Here is an 18,811-nt window from a genome sequence, read left to right on the forward strand (position 1 = left end):
GAGTCGAGTGTAATCATTAATGGATTAAATTGAGCTATATCCTATATTCTGAATAATTCACCCGACCTTGTCCACAACCAACTATTAGAAAATTCAGATCGAAGTGCATAGGAAGATTCTGACTAGTCAAAACTGTTTGCCCTCCTAAAAAACCACTCAAAAACAGTAAAACACCCTACCCTTTAAAGACCAGAGTTTCAGCTAGCCACCTAGCATACTACTTTGCTAGTGCACCTCCTATCAGAATCAAATAATACCATGGTTGGCATTTACTCCTAGATTCAAGTGATTTCCAAGACTAACTTTAAGGTACTTTTTAAATGCCCAGCAAGCAGTGTTGCCGTTTCATTAATCAAAACAAGGTTGACAGTCACCAGCATGCACGCTGTTGCTCCATTGCTCTCACACACAGCACGAGATAATTGAGCGAAGTCATCAATGCGTACAATCTTATGGAGATAGCATAATAATAATTGCACTGGGATTCAGGTATTCATTCCTACAGGATATTTACAGTGGATAATAATCATTGCAATGGACTTGCCATTTGGACTGTGGATTTTATAATAAATTCAAGAAGCGATTTGTAATCGTTTGTGTCTGAAACTCACAGGTATAGTATTTGTGAATGGATTCAGTTGAGTATAACATTCTTCAAGGTCCATGCCCGCATGCCCGAGGCTGAGAATAAGACATACCAACCGGTATATCAGTGTTTTGTGTTATCATTCATGCAACGACACTCATATACAATGGGATAAGCTTATGTGTATAGTATGACTTTTAGCGATTTAAATGGGGGACCGGTTTAAATTCATCTATTCATCATGATTACATGGTAAATGTCCACAGATATTGGGACACATCTATGCGGTGTCTAAGGGGGCTATCATTTTCTTAGGAGGGGGTGGGTCCCAAATAGGCCTATACTGGGGGTCATAAATTTTTGGAAAGAAAAATAGAGGGGTACGTTATAAAATGTTTGATGACCAAACTGTAGGGAGTCACAAGATGACCACAGATCTACAGATAGTGTGTTTATTTTATTCAAAAAGACTGATTCAATACAATTTTAGCCTCTTTAGGGGGTGTGGTGGGTAAGGGGGTTCAAAAATTTTTGTTGCTGAAATAGTGGGGGTCGCAATTTTATTGACGCCAACTTTTTGTAAATTTGGGACCACCCTTTTGAAGAAAATTATAGCCCCCCCCCCCCATTGGCCGCTGCATGGAACCAGACATATCTGTAACATATTTTGTTGGGTGGGGGGGGGGGCAGGAGAAACAGATTTGAAGATATAGATCAAGAATATTATAGAATGCTACTCTCAACAAATCAAATAAACATATTTACTGTCATCCTTTGGGTAAAGAGAAAACATTATATTGGGACTGGTGATACCCAATTAGAATGAACAAAAGCGCATAAGCATTGGTAAAAGGCCGCTGATAATGAAACCTTGAATATAACGAATAATGAATAATGAAATAGTTGCCTCATTATGAGCTAAAAAAATGGGACACTAAACTCAGTATTGAGTTTCAATGGCCTTCTGTCAGACAATAGACCCTGGAAGACAAACACTTTGTCTTTCATCAAAACAATGTAATTCTACCACGTTTCCCTATTAAACATGCATATAAATTTTGTTTAGCTTCAGACCGGTTGTCAAGGAGATGTGTGGCAAATTAATTTGATGGTGTGCACTTTCAATTTTCTCGCTGTCGCACATGATGAAGTGTGCCAGTGTTGTGTCTGAATTAAGATTCATTATTCAAAGGGCTTATTCTAAATAAATTTCTGGGAAGCAATAAAATCAATTTTCAGTTTGGGGGTAGGCTGTCATTTCTTCAGAAAGGCAGGGGGGTCTAAGGATCAGTTAACAAACAAATTAGGCTAGAAACCAGCTAAGTACCTCAGTTTTGTTTTTGAGTCTTTGAGTTTCAAAAAAGGGCTTTACTGGGACGACGGATGGGCAGGTGTACATAGGCGTAGATCCCGGGGGGATGGTCCATACAATCATCCCCCCTAATGTTGACGCCTGATAATGGGTTTCTGACCAAATTAACCTCATATTTGCCCATTTTAGCCCCAAAAGTGCTTTGCGCGCATTTAATCTACTTTTACACCATATTGCATCAGTTTAGCTTCAAAATAGCAAAAATTTTCGCGCGCTTCGCGCACATTTATATCATAAACTAATTCTGTCGCCAAAGGGTGCTGGATTGACTATACTTCAAGATTTTTTTCCAACTTCGTCCCCCCCCCAATGTCAAAAAGAAATCTACGCCACTGCATGTGTAGCATGCAAAAATGTTGTATTTTACACTATATTCGCCCATGATTGGTATGAAAAGGGCTTTACTGTGATAATGTGTGTGTGTAGCATGCAAAAAATTTGTATTTTACAATATTTTGGCCCATGATTGGGGTGAATTTTGATGGAAAGGGGCCTTCCCGATTTTCTCTTTATTTTTTGTCAGAAGGGCGCTTTTTTGTTTAATTTTTGTCAGGGGGGCACTGTGCCCCCTTCCCCTGCTGGCTATGCTACTGGGGGTCAGTTAACAAACAAATTAGGAAACAGCTAAGTACATGTATATCCCCGATATAGCATATGCTCTGTGGTGCCGGCACATTACCATATACTTGCTTACTTGCTTGCTTATGTCGACTTGTCTAGTCGGACTCCGCTGATGGCTCTCCACACAACTCTGTTCTGCATGCAGTTCCTAATGTCTTGTTTCTCTAGTCCCGTATCCTCGATTAGTTGCTTGATGTAGTCCTTCCGTGGTTGTCCTCTTGATCACAGATATTATGTATAATGATGCCTTGTGATAATTTAAGGATAATGATAGGTGGTTGTGAGTTTCCTGGTGCATGCATGCATCACCATTTTTATGCTGCATCAGCATGGGTATACCGGGGCCACAGAGCCAGTGGGAAAAGTTCCAAATTGTACCGCTGACCTACTACTAAAATGACTTACCGGGACATATGCGCAAAAAAAGTTGCAAATTAATTGCTATAATGCTCCAAAATTGTGGCCTAAAATTTTGGCACAGATATAAGTTACAACATTTGGTTAATTTTGTTCAGTATGTCGAGCTGGGAGAAAAGTTGCTCTCCCCTCCGGTTGAAAATGTGGTCTTTTCTCTACTTTTTAATAGTGTTCTGTGTTACAAGTATGCCTACCTTCTACAAACAGTGGATACAGGTTATAATTTTCTTGCCTTTGATGTTGTGATGGTTACCATAAAAATATTGTGTTAAATGATTTAGGCCTATGTTAAAAAAGAATGCATAATGAAAGAGTTTCCTCATCACTTGGCAAAAATATGTGATGGGAAAGTCAACATCCACTTTCATTAGCCTTAAATGCATGATCATCTTCACACAAAGTCAGGAAAAATGCAACACTAATTAATATTTTGTTTTGCTAGGTGAAAGACAGCTTAATACTAATCTTTCAGATATAATATAAAAACTATATGTATGAGGATTATGATCAATCCATTTTTCATCTGGCAAAACAGAATAATATATTTTTAATTTAAAAATATTCTGACATTAGTTCGGCAGTTGGTTCAAGTATAATCCTCCAAACACTGATTTATTATATAACAAAACTGAAGTAGTTTTTGGAGCTGTGCATTAATTATGGACTATTGGAGGGTAAAATGGAGCAAGAATTTGTTGGCAATGAATTTGTTGGCAACAAAATGGAAAAGAATTTGTTGGCAAACCAGGGAGGGGGCAATTAGAACAAGTCAAAGAGGAGAGGCAATTTTGGCACATATTTATGTGGCACCTCCAAAATAAATGCTCTAAAAAGGCTTTTGGAAAACATTAAAATACATGCAAAATTCCTGCTCAATATGCTTGCATTATACAAATTTATAAGGTTAGCAATTTGGTTTTCCAAAAACTTGGCATGTGCAAAAGGAAGGGCAAGGGTGTTTTGGTAGGCATAGGGGGGGGAGGGGCAAGGAATTGTTGGCAAGCCGAGAGGGGAGGGGGAACATTTTTTGGCTCGGTTGGAAATTTTACCATCCCTGGGAGCTCATCAAATTTATTGCAATGCCCTTATACAGGTTTACAGCTGGTGCATTGCATGGAAATTAAAATGATAGAATTTGAGATTTTTTTTTACCATTTGATAAAACATTATTATTACTTTTTATAAAAGCTCTGATTGAAATTGACAGGTCTTATAGGTATTACTACACCTGCCCAATTTTTGCCTATTTTTGCATTTTCTCAGAAATTATAAAGCATTGGTGACAATTAAGAGATTTATATTATAGGGCAAGGACTACAACTACTGCACTGGAAATTTTATTTCAGCACAGACAACAGTTGTGGAGTTACAGTCAAAATGAGGAAAACCAATATTTGATCAATAAATCAATAACTACTTGCCTTGAGTTGCTGAATTTTCAGTGCAGTAATTGTAGTCCTTGCCCCTATAATATACATATCTTACTTATCACCAATGCGCTATAATTGTTAAGAAAAATGCAAAAATAGTCACAAAATTGGCCAGGGGTGTAGTACCCCCTTAAATATATTCATAGCACGATGATAACAAAGAAATTGAGTTGATTGTATCAAGATAAGTATCCAGGTCAGGGCTTGTAGAAGATATCCTGCATTCCCATAATGCATTTCTCCCATTATAATTTTCCGCACTGATTTGCTGTCTAGTGCAACATGGGTTAATGATAGTGACGAAAAGAACTCAATGAATAGAGCACATCCAGATCTTACAAAATATGTTTATTGCTTGACCATAAACCCATTTAGCCAGTCTTTGTTATGATGAAAACAAAGGGATCCTGTACAACGTAATATGAGTGTCATTTGATGTAATGAGGTGATGCTTCATGTTGCAAAGGATTCTGGGAAGGGTCATAAATCTTCTCTAGTCAGGGCTTGTACATCTGAATTATTTTCCACCTGTATAAATGGAAATGGATAAATGAAATTCATCCTCTGCTACACTCAGAATGGCCTATTCCAGTTAAAAGCCATACACCCCATGGAACACCTTCATCTTCCACAGAGGGAGTGTGAATTTCAAATGGGGTTACCTAATTGGGTGACTTCATTTAAAATGTACATCACTTGGGTGGGAGATTAAGGTCATGTCTTCCATAGGGGGTGTATGGATTTCAAAAAGCATAGCCCAATTAATCACCAGCCTAGCTTCCATTGAATTCTGTAAATGCAAATTTACGGATCGTGCCTGTTCAGTCAAAACAATTTTTCTCCAAAATTATAAAATGCGAGTGAAACTGACATATTGCATGCAAAGTTAATATATTTTGCATGAAAACTGGCGTGCCAAATAAAATTATATGTCATATTTTATGATGCATTTAAAAAGATGAATTTTCTCATGTGCATGTTTGCTCATCCTTTACTGTTTGCCATTGTTGCCAGTGCTGCTGTAAACTGAGCAAGTTTGGGTGGCTTTGAAGTCTCTCCGGGCTTTCTACTATATTTAGCAAAGAGCGAGATCTTTTTATCCCATATGCATAGAAACCAATGGTAAAGTCAGTGGTATAGCTAGGGGTTGTGGCACCCAGGGCAAGGATACAAAATGGGGGCTCCCCAAACGAAAATGATTAATTGTTGACCCCAAAAGTTTTTGGCCCAGAGCACTCAAGATTCACAAAATGTGGGGGTGGGGGTAGAAGGTAGAGACCAAATAGTTTCTACAATTTTTAAAATGCATTTGAAACAGATAGCAATATATTGCCAACATAAGACAGTGTAAGCAATACACTCACGGTGCACCCCAATATTGGCCATTTTATTTTAACCCAGCGTCAATTTGGTGCCCCCCATATGTGGCCCTCCTTGCAACGCCACTTGGTAAAGTGGATATTTTGGTGCCTGGCCCGTAACAGGATTTATTTTTTGGCGGGGCTGATAATTTTGAAAAAGTGGACCTTTTTTCAAAATGTGGACCTTTGGACTTGGGGTAGGATTTTGAAAAAGTGGACTTTTTTCCAAAATTTTGACCTTTTTGACCAAAAAGGAAATTTTTTTACTCGTTTAAGCTTGCACATGGGACTTTTGGGTAAAACAAAGGGGACTTTGGGGGCATTTTGGGATGGGGGGTCTGCCACCCTGGTTATGGGCCTGTTTGGTGCTATAATTCATAATACAATGTGAACACCTTAGAGAACTATTGTCTTATTTGCTAATGGTAAAAATAGGTGCCTTCTTCACATAATCATGATGATTAGAAATATGGCAACACTGCTGTCTGCCAACCATCTGTTCATATTTAATGATGATGTGAAATCAAAATGAATTAATTCATGCTATGGACATAGACCCTAGAAAGAAGGGTGTATGCTATGGATGTGGTGCAAATTGCTCTGAACAAATGTTGGCAGATTGGTAAGCTAAATGTCTAAACCAGTTGATAGGCTGGATTTTAATTATGTTGTTTTTCCTTTACCTTGCATCAAGCAAATATAGCTTACAGGTCCGCAACCCGATCGACAGCCTCATCACCCCCCCCATTTTTCTCATTGTTGATTAGTTTTTTGGTATCATATAATAGATCATATTTTTCTCATTACCATCCTGAAATTTGACGTTCCAACTCGATGTATTTCCGAAGAAAAAATAGTCAATTTGTGGTTACCACGTAATCAAAATTTCACACGCCCGGGTGCGCCCCTGGGAATTGTAGGTAGGCTGGAATTTCATTTTGATGAAACCAAGACACTAGCTTGATGAACGTTCCATAAACTTCTACTCAGCAGCTACTGGATGCTGGACACCCCTGATATTTAAGATTTTTAGGCCTTTTTGGTACTTTTTAGCTTATTTTGACCATTTTTGTAAAGTGTTGTCCCCCCCTTGCCACCCGCTTTCCACCTTTTGCCCCACTCTGACAAAATTCCTGACTATGCAACTGACAATATACTGTTAAGTTGAATAAAAGTTGAGCATGGTGGCTTAACAGTTAGAGTGTTTGACTCAAGATTGCAAGGTTGTATATAGGTTCCAGCAGTCCGGCTATTCACCCTTATTTTGGATACATGTGTTTTAAAAATAAAACACCAAAGTTCCAGCAGGTAATTCAATAAAATAGTTGTATCAATTCCGGATGTGTTGTCCATAGAACTTTTACCGATGATGGGTGAATTACAACTTTCTTTTTTACCCCTAATTGCAGCAGTATGTATCTAGAATAGACCATTTATTGATTTTATTTTTATTCTCTCATCTTATTTCAGGAACTAATTCTTTGTGGGACAACGAAAAAAAGAATCGGGAATAGTTTGTGTGGATTGCCAAGGATCTTGCTTGGATTTAATATTTTGGACTAAATCTGTGTTGATAAAGGCGTGGCTGCCATGATGGCGGACGGATACGATATAGTGCCTCCGCTGCCTCCTCGTTATCGATTCAGGGATTTGGTGATGGGAGAATCTGCACCTGAACATGAAGACAGGTAAGACAACACATGCAAAATGAGACCAGGGTTCAATTCACTAAACTTCATGAAGCTTCGTAAGTCTCAAAATCGTTCGTAAACTTTACGAAGCTTTGTAAATCTCGAAATCGTTCGTAACTAACGACGAGTCGTAAGTTCCACTTCTCTAAACGTACTTACGAAGGATACCTTTTGTAAGTAATAGGGATTTAAGTACTACGGGACCCTTCGTAAAGTGACGTCTAGTATTGGGTATTTGTAACTTTACGAACGGGTACTTGAGTTACGAAGGGTTAAAGGTTTAGTGAAATGGATCCCTGATCAGGACCAAAGGTTTTAATTTCACTTTCAAGTCTGTTTGTTGACAGTTTGAAGCTCTATGGCAGAACTGTGCAAGGGGCATATTTTGCATGTGTAGGGGTGGGTGTGTTGCATTAAAAAATGATAGCAAAATGTGTCAAACTAGTGTTTGCAAGAAAAGGTGCCATGACTACCCCTGACAGCTCATTTACCAGAACCCAAGATTTTCCAGGCGTGCTTTATCCCTGGACATCAAAGGGGCTCTTCCCTCTGGACCTCGCTATTGGTGAAGCCTGTTGTAACCGCAGTTGTTGGGCTAGGAATGTATCTGCTTCAGCAGACCTCATTGTACTGCAGGTGTGTTGAATGGCATCACAGAATAGTTTATGATTGACTTGTTCGACTGACTGTAGTGATTTCATGCTTGGCATATGCTAGCGTAACAGCTTATCAATATATTGGCTACATTTAGTCACTTTTCTGGTATACCCAAAATAACTCAAAATATATATATATTATATTGCATTTGGCAGTCAAAGCAAATGTCAGACCTACATTGTGTGTTTTATTTATAGTGCAATTTGCACGCTTCACACTCTGCTGCTACTGGGCAATATTTGTGTAATTGACAGTGTCTTTATGCACTGGTTAACCCTAACCGTACCGTATACTACAAAATACTACTTGATATATGCGCTGTTCGTGCATGCATCCCACGTGGTGTGATGACGCAATCGCCCTAAGTGATATATAGGCCCGGTGGGGTCACTCAACTTGCAATACTGACCACACGATCGTTACCAAAATCGCGGAAAAAGGGGTAATTTTTAGGGCTTGTCCGCGGACAAAATTGTCTGTGAAATTGGAAAAATAGGGATGTTTTATCGCACAAATGTCCACGAAATTGAAAAAAGGGGTTCTTATTATTTTCTCCCAATCCCGTGGATAGCTGGCCAGATAAATAAGGATTAAATTTGGTTTCCTACTTCGTACTCATCCCATGATCAATATTGTTCTCGGTTCGTGCGTAGCCTTATATAGATTCACAGAAATTTTGCAATAGCCAATTTATATGCAAGGGGTACTACATGTACTTGAATTCAGTGATGCCCTGTTAATTACTGAAAAAAACATTCATAAAAGCCTTGTCCTTGAAATGTTGAAATAGGGTCAAAATAGGAAATGTGTCCTCGGAATCTAAAAAATAGGGGTGTTTCAGAGTACCATTTTGTCCTTGTTTTGGAGTAAAAAAGGGGTAAAATGTCATGATTTGTCCTTGAAATCGACTGCGAAAGGGGTAATTTGTACTTGTGGTAGCGGTCCCTCGTGTCCCCCTGCCAGGGAGTGACCCCACCGGGTATATAGGCACGGTTTCGCTGGCCAGCGAAGCCCCAGACCCGTGGCAAGGTGTCGCCGACCGTGTGCTTGGCATGCGAGGGTCTCGGGTTGAATCCCACCCAGAGCAAACAACTTCGTTCCTTCTTTTCTCTCTTTATTCCTCCTTCTTTCCCTTCCTGTCGCCAGAAAGCCCTTAGGCGGTTAGGGTTAGGTTACCACTATCGAAACTCAATATATGCTTCCTTAACCCTAACCGTACCGTATACTACAAAATACTACTTGATATATGCGCTGTTCGTGCATGCATCCCACGTGGTGTGATGACGCAATCGCCCTAAGTGATATATAGGCACGGTCTCGCTGGCCAGCGAAGCCCAAGACCGTGGCAAAGTGTCGCCGACCGAGTGCTTGGCATGCGAGGGGTCTCGGGTTCGAATCCCACCCAGAGCAAACAACTTCTTTCCTTCTTTTCTCTCTTTATTCCTTCCTTCTTTCCCTTCCCGTCGCCAAAAAGCCCCTAGGCGGTTAGGGTTAGGAAGAAGTGGATAATTGATTTTTCAACCACCTGATAATTTCCCTTGTTTTTATTCTTTATTATAAGCTATTATAGCCTTAAAGACCCATTCAGTGATCCCAGCGCAAGTGTAAAAAAATTAAAATTGTTTACAACTTGCTTAAAAGTGAAGGATCATTCAAATTGTCATTTGGTATTTTTGAAATGACAAATTTGGCAAAAAAACAAAGAAAACAGCAGTACTGACGAAGTTGAAGCCCTATTCAAATACATGTAGCTAATTTAGATACATCTAAATTACAGATTCGTGTAAAATGTCTTATTTTGTCTTAAATACACAGCTTTCGGCTGAACCACTCGCAGGCTATGTTAGCACATCTATGACAATGACAAAGGTACCAAAATCTGAACTTTGATGATTTTTACGATCATCCGGATGAGCAAATCACTGAATGGGCCTTTAAACAAAGCTTGAAATGGGCCTTTTAAAAAAAAAAGACATATTGCCACTGCCCATTTCATATGCTGACCCCAGGTTTACCATCTTTTACCATGCAGTGTTGTACATTATATTATAGCCTTGATCAACGGTGACATATTGTCGTTGTAAAGACAATGGGAAATTGATTAAAACCTCTATGAAAACAGTTCTGCATACATGTACTATAAACTGTGAGCAGGGGATGGCGCCAGGTTTTTTTTTCCTGGGGGGGCATTGAGGGGCAAAGTGAATTTCAGGGAGGGGGGACAAAATCAACAAATTTTGCACAAAATTGCTGCCAAAAGGTGAAATTTTCATAATTTTTTGGTTTTCACTGAGGGGGGGGGGGAACGAGAGCAAATGCCCCCCCTGTGGCCCCACCGCTGACTGTGAGATGAAAATTTCTGTTCCCTGCTTACATGGAGGAAAGCCTGGGAGGAAAGCTAACACCAGAAAGATAATAATGATAGATAGAAAGACCAACAAGGGAAAAAATATACCGCTTCCATAAGCTTCTGCATAGATTGGCCTTTATCCACCATAAATCGCCTTAGTGTTTGTGACTCCTTCGTTACCATGGTAACACAAGACTGGACACAAGGCATGAAATGACATATTATAGGATTATGGATGTCCACATCTTCATTCAACCAGCAGTATATAATTGAACCTTGCACAGTGAGGTACCATAGAAACAGAAGATTTCCAGGCCACCATATGTGTTCACCATATTCAGTCCCTTTCATGCTAGCACGTACTGACACACAAGAAAATAAACACAGCCAAATTAAAAAGTCGCCACTAGTTCCATCTTCATTTAATCAGAGTCTGATGAGTTTATGGCAAAATAATTTATATAATAATTTTCTATACACTTTCCTCTGAAGGTTGATACCAAATTTGATATCAAAAGTTTAATCATCGTGAGCATAGGAACTGTTGTTTGGAAATTTGTGCAATTTTAAAAATGACAAATTACGAAATCCAATGCATGGTATCAGCTTATTATGTGGCCCGAAGCAACCCATACAGGAATCATTGTACACTTGCCTGCGCACAATTAAAAGAGCGGAGTATTTGATTTGCATTTTGACATGCATGTGTAAACCTTTAATGACAATGAAATTAGACCTCAGTCTCAGATGCTAGTAGATGTGTAGATGTTGATTAACCTGCCGGCGTATTCAGGCGACGTAATTCTTGACACTCACGCTAGCTCCGCCACATGATACAACTCCCTATGTCATTTTTAAAATTGCACAAATTTCCAAACAATGGTTCCTATGCTCACGATGATTAAACTTTTGATATCAAATTTGGTATCAACCTCCGAAGGAAAGTGTGTAGAAAATTATTATATAAATTATTTTGCCATAAACTCATCAGACTCTGATTAAATGGGGATGGAACTAGTGGCAACTTTTTTATTTGGCTGTGTTTAGAATCTTAGGTTTAACAATTCAGAAGTCAATTATAATCTAAAAGGCATCAGTTAATTGCCATAAAAATGGGTCAATTTGATCCTAAAAGCTCATTTTTCAGACAAATATCAGGAATAACTATTTCAGATAATGGAACCTATCCCCTGGGTGTTGATTTCAATATAGGTGTTAAAGAACGTACACAGATTATAGGAGCTATGTGCTTTTATGATTTTATTCTACTATAAGAAGAGTTAAGGCAGTGGCTGCGGCAGGAATTTTTTTTGGGAGGGCATTGAGGGGGCAAAATGAATTTCAGGTGGGGCAAAATCAACAAATCTTGAGCAAAATTGCTGCAAAAAGTGGACATTTTAAGTAATGTTGTGTTTTTACTGGGGGACAACAGGGGGCAAGAGTTCTGACTGGGGTATTTTTCCCCATGCCCCCATGCCCAATTTTACTTATTCGCAGCTCCAAAAAAAAAAAAACCTTTTACCCGTACGCCGTCAGCTCCCAAAAACCCACCACCTCAAAATTCTGGTGGAACATACCCACCAAAATTTTTAATGTGCCCCCTCGGGACTTCTATACCATTTGGATTGTTTTTTGTCTTTTGCATGGTGTGGTGATATTCTTTATGTAAATTGCACTGCTTAAAGAAGCCGATTAAATATTTACATTGGCTGTCCAGGAGACACGATATATTGTTTTGTTTGTCAGCCAATAATATGGGTAATTAATCAATACTTGATGAGGAGTCATTATGAATTAATTAGCTCACTGCATTATGAAATGTGCATAATTAGTCTCAGAATAGTACATTGATCACAGAGCATGTACTCTGTGACATCTTTTGGTCATTAGTTATTAGCACTATAGTAGTCTAGTTCACTGCTGTTGTTCCCCAAACACCCAGATGCTTTTTTTTTCTAAGGCCACCTTAATTAAATCCTGTGTCTCAAAACTGCCGCACGCGTTAGTAAAATCGTGCTCGTAGTCTTCTTTCAAAATCAAGAAATTCATTTTTTTTTTTATCTTTTTTTTTTTTTTAAACAAAAAGGCGAAAATAAAACTCAAAGTTCGTATTTGATATCAAGTTTTTGATTTTTCGCAAACTTTGGTCACAAAATTAATAAAAGAGAAGAATAATAGTTTGTAGCAGTGACTTTTGTGTCTGCTATTCCAACATTTGCAACATTGGATATTTTTTGCACAAAATGCTTGTCCAAAATCCTGTACTGACACATAAAAAAAAATTAAAATAAAAACAAAATACAGTAAAAAAACACTGCATTCCACATTAGGTTTTCAATTTCTCACAAGCTTTGAGACACAGGGTTTAACACAAATTTTGTTGACCTTTCCCCCACCCCATGGGACAATATTTTAAGGATTACGAAGAAGTAGGTTAGGAAAAAACCCCATCTGGGTGTATGGGGAATAATAGCGGTGAAATAGATTAGGCCCATGAAAGTCAATTCCGAGTTTATCGTCACTTTTTTTTTCCAGGTTGGTGAGATGACTTTTTCATTTTTCATTATTTCAGCAGATTTCATTATTGACCTAAAATATGTGTTGATTTAAAGCAAAATGGAAATAAATGCGACGAAAAAAATTTCACGAAAGGTAGGGACTAGGAAAGTTAGAAAAGAGTCTGGTTTTGCTTCCAAGTTATTAATTTATATGTTTTACAAACAAAAATATATGTTTCCAATTGCTAAAACTGGTGAAAACACTGATAGTTTGAAAATAATGAATTATTTTGTCATTTTTGAAAATTTGACATGGGTATTTTTGGTTTCCAAAAAGTGATGCGGGCGGGGGACGGTAAACTCGGAAATGACTTTCACACGCCTTATAGAAGAGTTTACTATCATCTTGGATATTGGGGGGCATTGACCAACCATGATTGGGGGCACCAGGTCTGATTGGGGCTTGTGCAACGGATTGGCTATGACGCTACGCCACTGTTAGATATAAATCTTGTTTATAAATCCAAAATTGTTATTTTTATTTTTTTTATGTTTTGATATCAGGAAATGAACATCTGTTGACAAATCAGAATCTGTTTAATTTAGTCAATTAAATTTATTCATTTAGTCAATTAAATGGACTCAGTTTTGACAATATAATGCTCCACCATGTGAGGAACCAGTCATTGTCTGTTGCTATGGTTGCTGAACATACATGTCATTATGTGAAAATATTTTTCTTTCCACACGTTTTATTAACAATGTAAGCTAGTTTTTTACCATAATAAACTTTTTAAAGTAAATGACATAAACAGTTTATAAACAATTACATTTTTTCAGTAGATATTTGTATCTCTGTATATCTTTTTTCAGATAAGTATCTGTGAAACTATCTTCAGTAGATAGTAAATTAAAGATAGCATATACTGGCCATGGGGATCTAAGGTCATGTCTTCTATAGGGGTGTGTGGGTTTTTACTGGAATAGCCCATAATGTCTACCGAGGCCGGTCGACTGCATATCCGTCAGTACATGCTTTTCAATACGGAATAAATGCTAACCTCATCGTGACATCATCCAAGCAGCAAAGTTCATTTCCCATTGAAAAAGCGTGTATTGACGGATATGCAGTTTACCGTTCTGTACCATACCAGACACACTTTATTAACCCACATCAACCAACCCCAATCTAATTGACAAAAAGGACAAATAACCTCAGATCAATCACCCTAGTATTATATAAAGCGTTCACAATGTATTATACTAGCCTCGTTAATCTAACTCCAATGCTCATTATTATTACTGATATAATGACATAATTAGCTTCATTATGCAGTAAACTCAATATGAAACATGATCTGATGAAGCCATGGCAAAGCACATATTAACGACATAATAGCTTTATATTACTCCTTATACATAGTGTGGCATATATGTGATCAATCATCAAGCAAAGTCAGTCTGAATTCGGACATATTCAATTTTCAGTTTCTTATAGGATTGTAAACAGCATTTGCAAAGCTACATTTGCAGAAAACCCCATTGAATTTGGACAACCAGTTCAAAAAATATTAGCAGTTAAAAGAGTTTCCAAAACAATAGGAAACAAAAGGAAATACTTCCTTTGTTTGGCTATATTTCAAAATAAATATATCCAACTTTCGACTGATGTTGCTTGATCACATCACATGTAAATCCAACCAACTAAAGGAGACAATTTTGAAAATTGAGTAATTATTTTCTGTATCAAGTTGCCTGGTAACTGAGCATGTATTAATAATTGAAATACTTATTTCCATACCCAGCAAATACAAAACATTTTCGACATTATTGGCAAAAGGTTAGAAAAGGTTGCCAAAAAAATGTCTAAATGTCGGGTTATATAAAGGGTATAAAACATTTTCATAACATTAAAAAAAGCATACTGCAAAATTTTCTAACATAATGCTATTTAAGTTGCCAAAATATACGGAAAAAAAATGTTAGCAAAAATATTTTACAATAACATTTTGACATTTTAAAAAGGTTTTCTTTTTTTCTTCTTTTTTTTACTCCCTGTACTTTGAACTGGTGGAGGGAGAAAAGACATACGGTGCATAATGACCACCAGTTCACAACGATCATGAACAATTACATAACAATCAAAACTTTATTAAGAATGTTGTTATAGTGTGTTTTATTTTTATGACCTTTCTATAACCCAACAATTAATGTTATTAAAGCGTTTTTACCAAACCCAAAAACTCTAAAATGTTATAAAAATGTTTTGTGTTTGCTGGGAACCTACATGTACTTACTTACTAAGTTATATGAGTTTGTAATTTTATAATAAATGCTAATTTTCTTGTGTATTTTGCTGCATTTTGCACCTCATTTTTGCCGGTATCTAAATGTCACATAATGCTGGCTTTATTGGGTCAGTTTGTGTCAAATATATGTAACATAATCAAGGGGTATGAGTCACATGTTGGCAATGTTCAATTAGAAGTTTTTTACATCATTTTCTGACAGTTTATGAATCCTACATTTTGATGTAATCCCCATCAAAATCGGACATCTGGTTACCGAGTTATGAGCAATTTAGCAATGGCTAGAAATAACATAAAACAACAGAATTTGAACACTTTTTTGCCAATATCTCAAAAACAATATGTGACGTATCATGTCAAAAGGAGACACTTTTGGGCAGGTTATCAATTTTGAGGTTTTTACATATCTTAAATATAGAGATATTTTGCTCCACAAGGCCATTTCCCCAATGAAATCGGACATTCCTATAAGCGAAGATATTGAGTTCGTAAGTTATGATATTATAAGATTGGAAATTGAGATATCAGCCTTTAAAAATATTATTGACCCCGTTGAGAGTGAAAAATGTTTCAAAAAATACAAGATGACAGTTATATTCCGGTCTGAAACTATCAGATAATATTTTAAACATTAATAACATCACAAATTCGCAACAAACCCAAATTGTCAAAAATTCACCCACGGGCAGATTTTTGGCTATTTCTCTATTTGCAATCCTGCCCAAAAGTGTCTCCTTTTGACATGATACGTCACATATTAGCAACATCCGACTCATTCCTCGGATCATGTCACATATTCATAATGGTATTTCCTTTGCCGGAGGAGGTTGGTTCGTTTATCTTTCATAACCTTGACTTTTGCTGATATTTTGATAACAGAAATTGTCAGTTTCATTGTAAAGGGTTTCAATATTTTCTTGCTTGGATACTGTAAGTAAAGAGCTGCAAGATGATGACCTGGGGTGGGAGCACGTCATAATTTAAAAAAACCAAGAAAAATGGGAAAGAGTTTGAAACTGAGACAACTATATTGTTCAATGAGCTTTCAACATGACATGTGTCTTTTTCAAATTGATTATATTGATGGCAGTGATGTGGTTTTTGTGACTCTGTGTGACAAAATGATAAATAATACCAAAATAAAAAAAAGATTATATATCATAATATATGATATATTATATCTGAATATCGTATCATATATTCATTGCGGCAAGCCAGCCTAGTATTCATATATATACTTGAGTGGACCATGCCAGGATCCAGCATTAGCATAACAGCTTAAGGCAGCTGTGTACTCTAGACATTGTTTCTTTCGCAAAATTGAGTTTTTTCGATATGTTTGTACTTTATATGTTTTTATAAATACAAGGAATGAAAATCCAGATTTGTAAACTCCAACTGCAATATTTTAAGGATTTTATTTCACTATTCCACTCGTGTTTGAAATTGAAAAGGAAAGAAAATCTTTGTTGTACCAGCGTATCGCGCAATTTGTTAACACACAAATACACTACGCATACGCGACGCTTATCTGCATGCGCGGCGCATCTTATGGAAGCGCCACGGAAGCACTGATTTCACAAAAACCTAGTGGTCAAATGGCTCCGTTTTGGCTGATAAAAATGTGAATTTTTTCAAGTTCTTTCTCCCGATTTAAACATCAAGATATGAATAGATTTCGCCCAAACTTTTCAAGGGGCTGTGGATTTACCCGATGTTTACGTAATGTAAGGTACAAAAACAAAAACTGCCGCATTCTCCTGTGAGATTCGATGAAAGTGCAAAATGTGACCACTTTAAACTTCAACGGCCATTATTTCAATGTTCATTTTCTCTGTAAAATGACGATTTAGGTACACGATAACTCAATAAATACAGCATCTATAGGTAAGCAATAATGCTCATCATAAAAAGCATGATCTACTCAAGAAACGGTTTTCTCATTTTTTTATATTTTGGTCTATTTCCGATTTTAGGCATCATTTTGTGCAAATAGGCGTTTGTGAATTTTAAAAAGTGCGATTTAATGCCTTATATGGTCAATATCTCAAAATATAAGGCCAATATCAAAAAAATTTAAAAAAACGTTTTTGGAATAGAGCCTCAAGATTGAGCTAAAAACAAAATAAAATATTTTGGAAAGAGTGTTTTTTTGTTATGATGTACCTAACAAATATTGCCCAAAACTCACTTTTTTGTGATTTTCTTCATAATTGTTGTTTTTACCCCAAATCTGTATTTATATTAAGATTTATTGATGTCTTGCCTTCATAAAATGTATACTTTTATATGTCTTCTTGTGAATAATCACAAAGTTATTGCACTTTTACTACATGCATGTCTGAGAGTACACAGCCTCCTTAAACAGTAAAGGACACTCAAGTTGTTAATTTAAACAGACATGCCAAGATTTTCTGAATAAAATATTTCCCAGGAGAGGGGGATTGCTTGGATTTTTATCCACTTCTTAATACCTACATGAAGATCATTATAATGGTGCTTTCAGTAAAGGTATTACGAAGTCATAATTTTCCTTACGATGTGAATGATATACTGATGATAGCAGTGGTGTGCGCAGTACATTGAAAGTGGGGGGGGGAGGGCAGGTTGTTCAGTTCCCCCGAATGGAGTCTGATTAGGAGCAAATTTTGATGTTTTTAACGTTTTTCTCCCGAATGACCAACAAAAGTGGGGGCCATGGCCCCCCTGCCCCTCCCCCTTTGCGCACACCACTGGATGATAGAATTGAATTGTTTTATGTGAAAAATTCTGAAAATAATGTATTTACTATTGACATGATTGACTCTTTTTTTTTTGTCATCCAGGCTGGTGGCTTGATGGCATGTGATCTGGTCCGAATACAGGTCATTATGTCAAAAGGGTCATTTAATAGTCCAAACATTTCCTAGCATTACCCCATAGAGGCCCTGCATGCTTTTATCGATTGGCTCTATAAAAAGGATTTGAACCGGTGTCCTTCAACGTAATCATTGTGCAATGCAGTCCATTCAATAAAATGTTGTCATCAACCTATTTGACCAGAATTTGTTATGTGTGTGAGACGAACTGTCGAGGTAGATTGCAATCATAGTTTTGTTGAATGCATTTGAGGAAGTCCGCCATATTTACGGGATGATACATCATATGCACAACCTCTATACCCTAACCTATAAGCCCTAATCATGTGGTATATAGCATGAGTCATCCTATGAGGGGGCACCAGGCCTGATGGGGAAGGGATCGAGGTGTCATAAGCCATTTTTCAGTAATTTTCCTATGAGATTTTCTAAATGTTCAAATATTAAGGGGGTACTACACCCCTCAATAAATTTGTGTCTATTTTTGCATTTTTGTCAAAAATTAATAACACAGTGGTAACAAAAGTTATGTATATTATAGGGGCAAGGAATCCAATTACTACACTGGAATTTCAGTGACCCAAGACAAGCGGTTTGTTATTTATGATAAGAAATAAGGTACCGATACGATGTACCTCGTTTCCTATCATATATACTGAAC

General features: G+C 37.2%; 1 protein-coding gene across 1 annotated transcript in view; it reads left to right on the forward strand.

Moving 5' to 3' along the window:
- Positions 1–368: 368 nt before the first annotated feature.
- LOC140138675 (potassium channel subfamily T member 2-like) overlaps positions 369–18,811 on the forward strand; it is a 477,469-nt gene continuing 459,026 nt past the window's right edge. The window contains exons 1-2 of the mRNA XM_072160421.1: positions 369–613; positions 7,258–7,475. Of these exons, the coding sequence (XP_072016522.1) occupies positions 7,378–7,475 (98 nt within the window). The 5' untranslated portion in view covers positions 369–613; positions 7,258–7,377. The remainder of the gene's footprint in view (positions 614–7,257; positions 7,476–18,811) is intronic.

The sequence above is a fragment of the Amphiura filiformis genome, chromosome 18 (assembly GCF_039555335.1).
Source record: "Amphiura filiformis chromosome 18, Afil_fr2py, whole genome shotgun sequence".
In the NCBI taxonomy this organism is placed as follows: Eukaryota; Metazoa; Echinodermata; class Ophiuroidea; order Amphilepidida; family Amphiuridae; genus Amphiura; species Amphiura filiformis.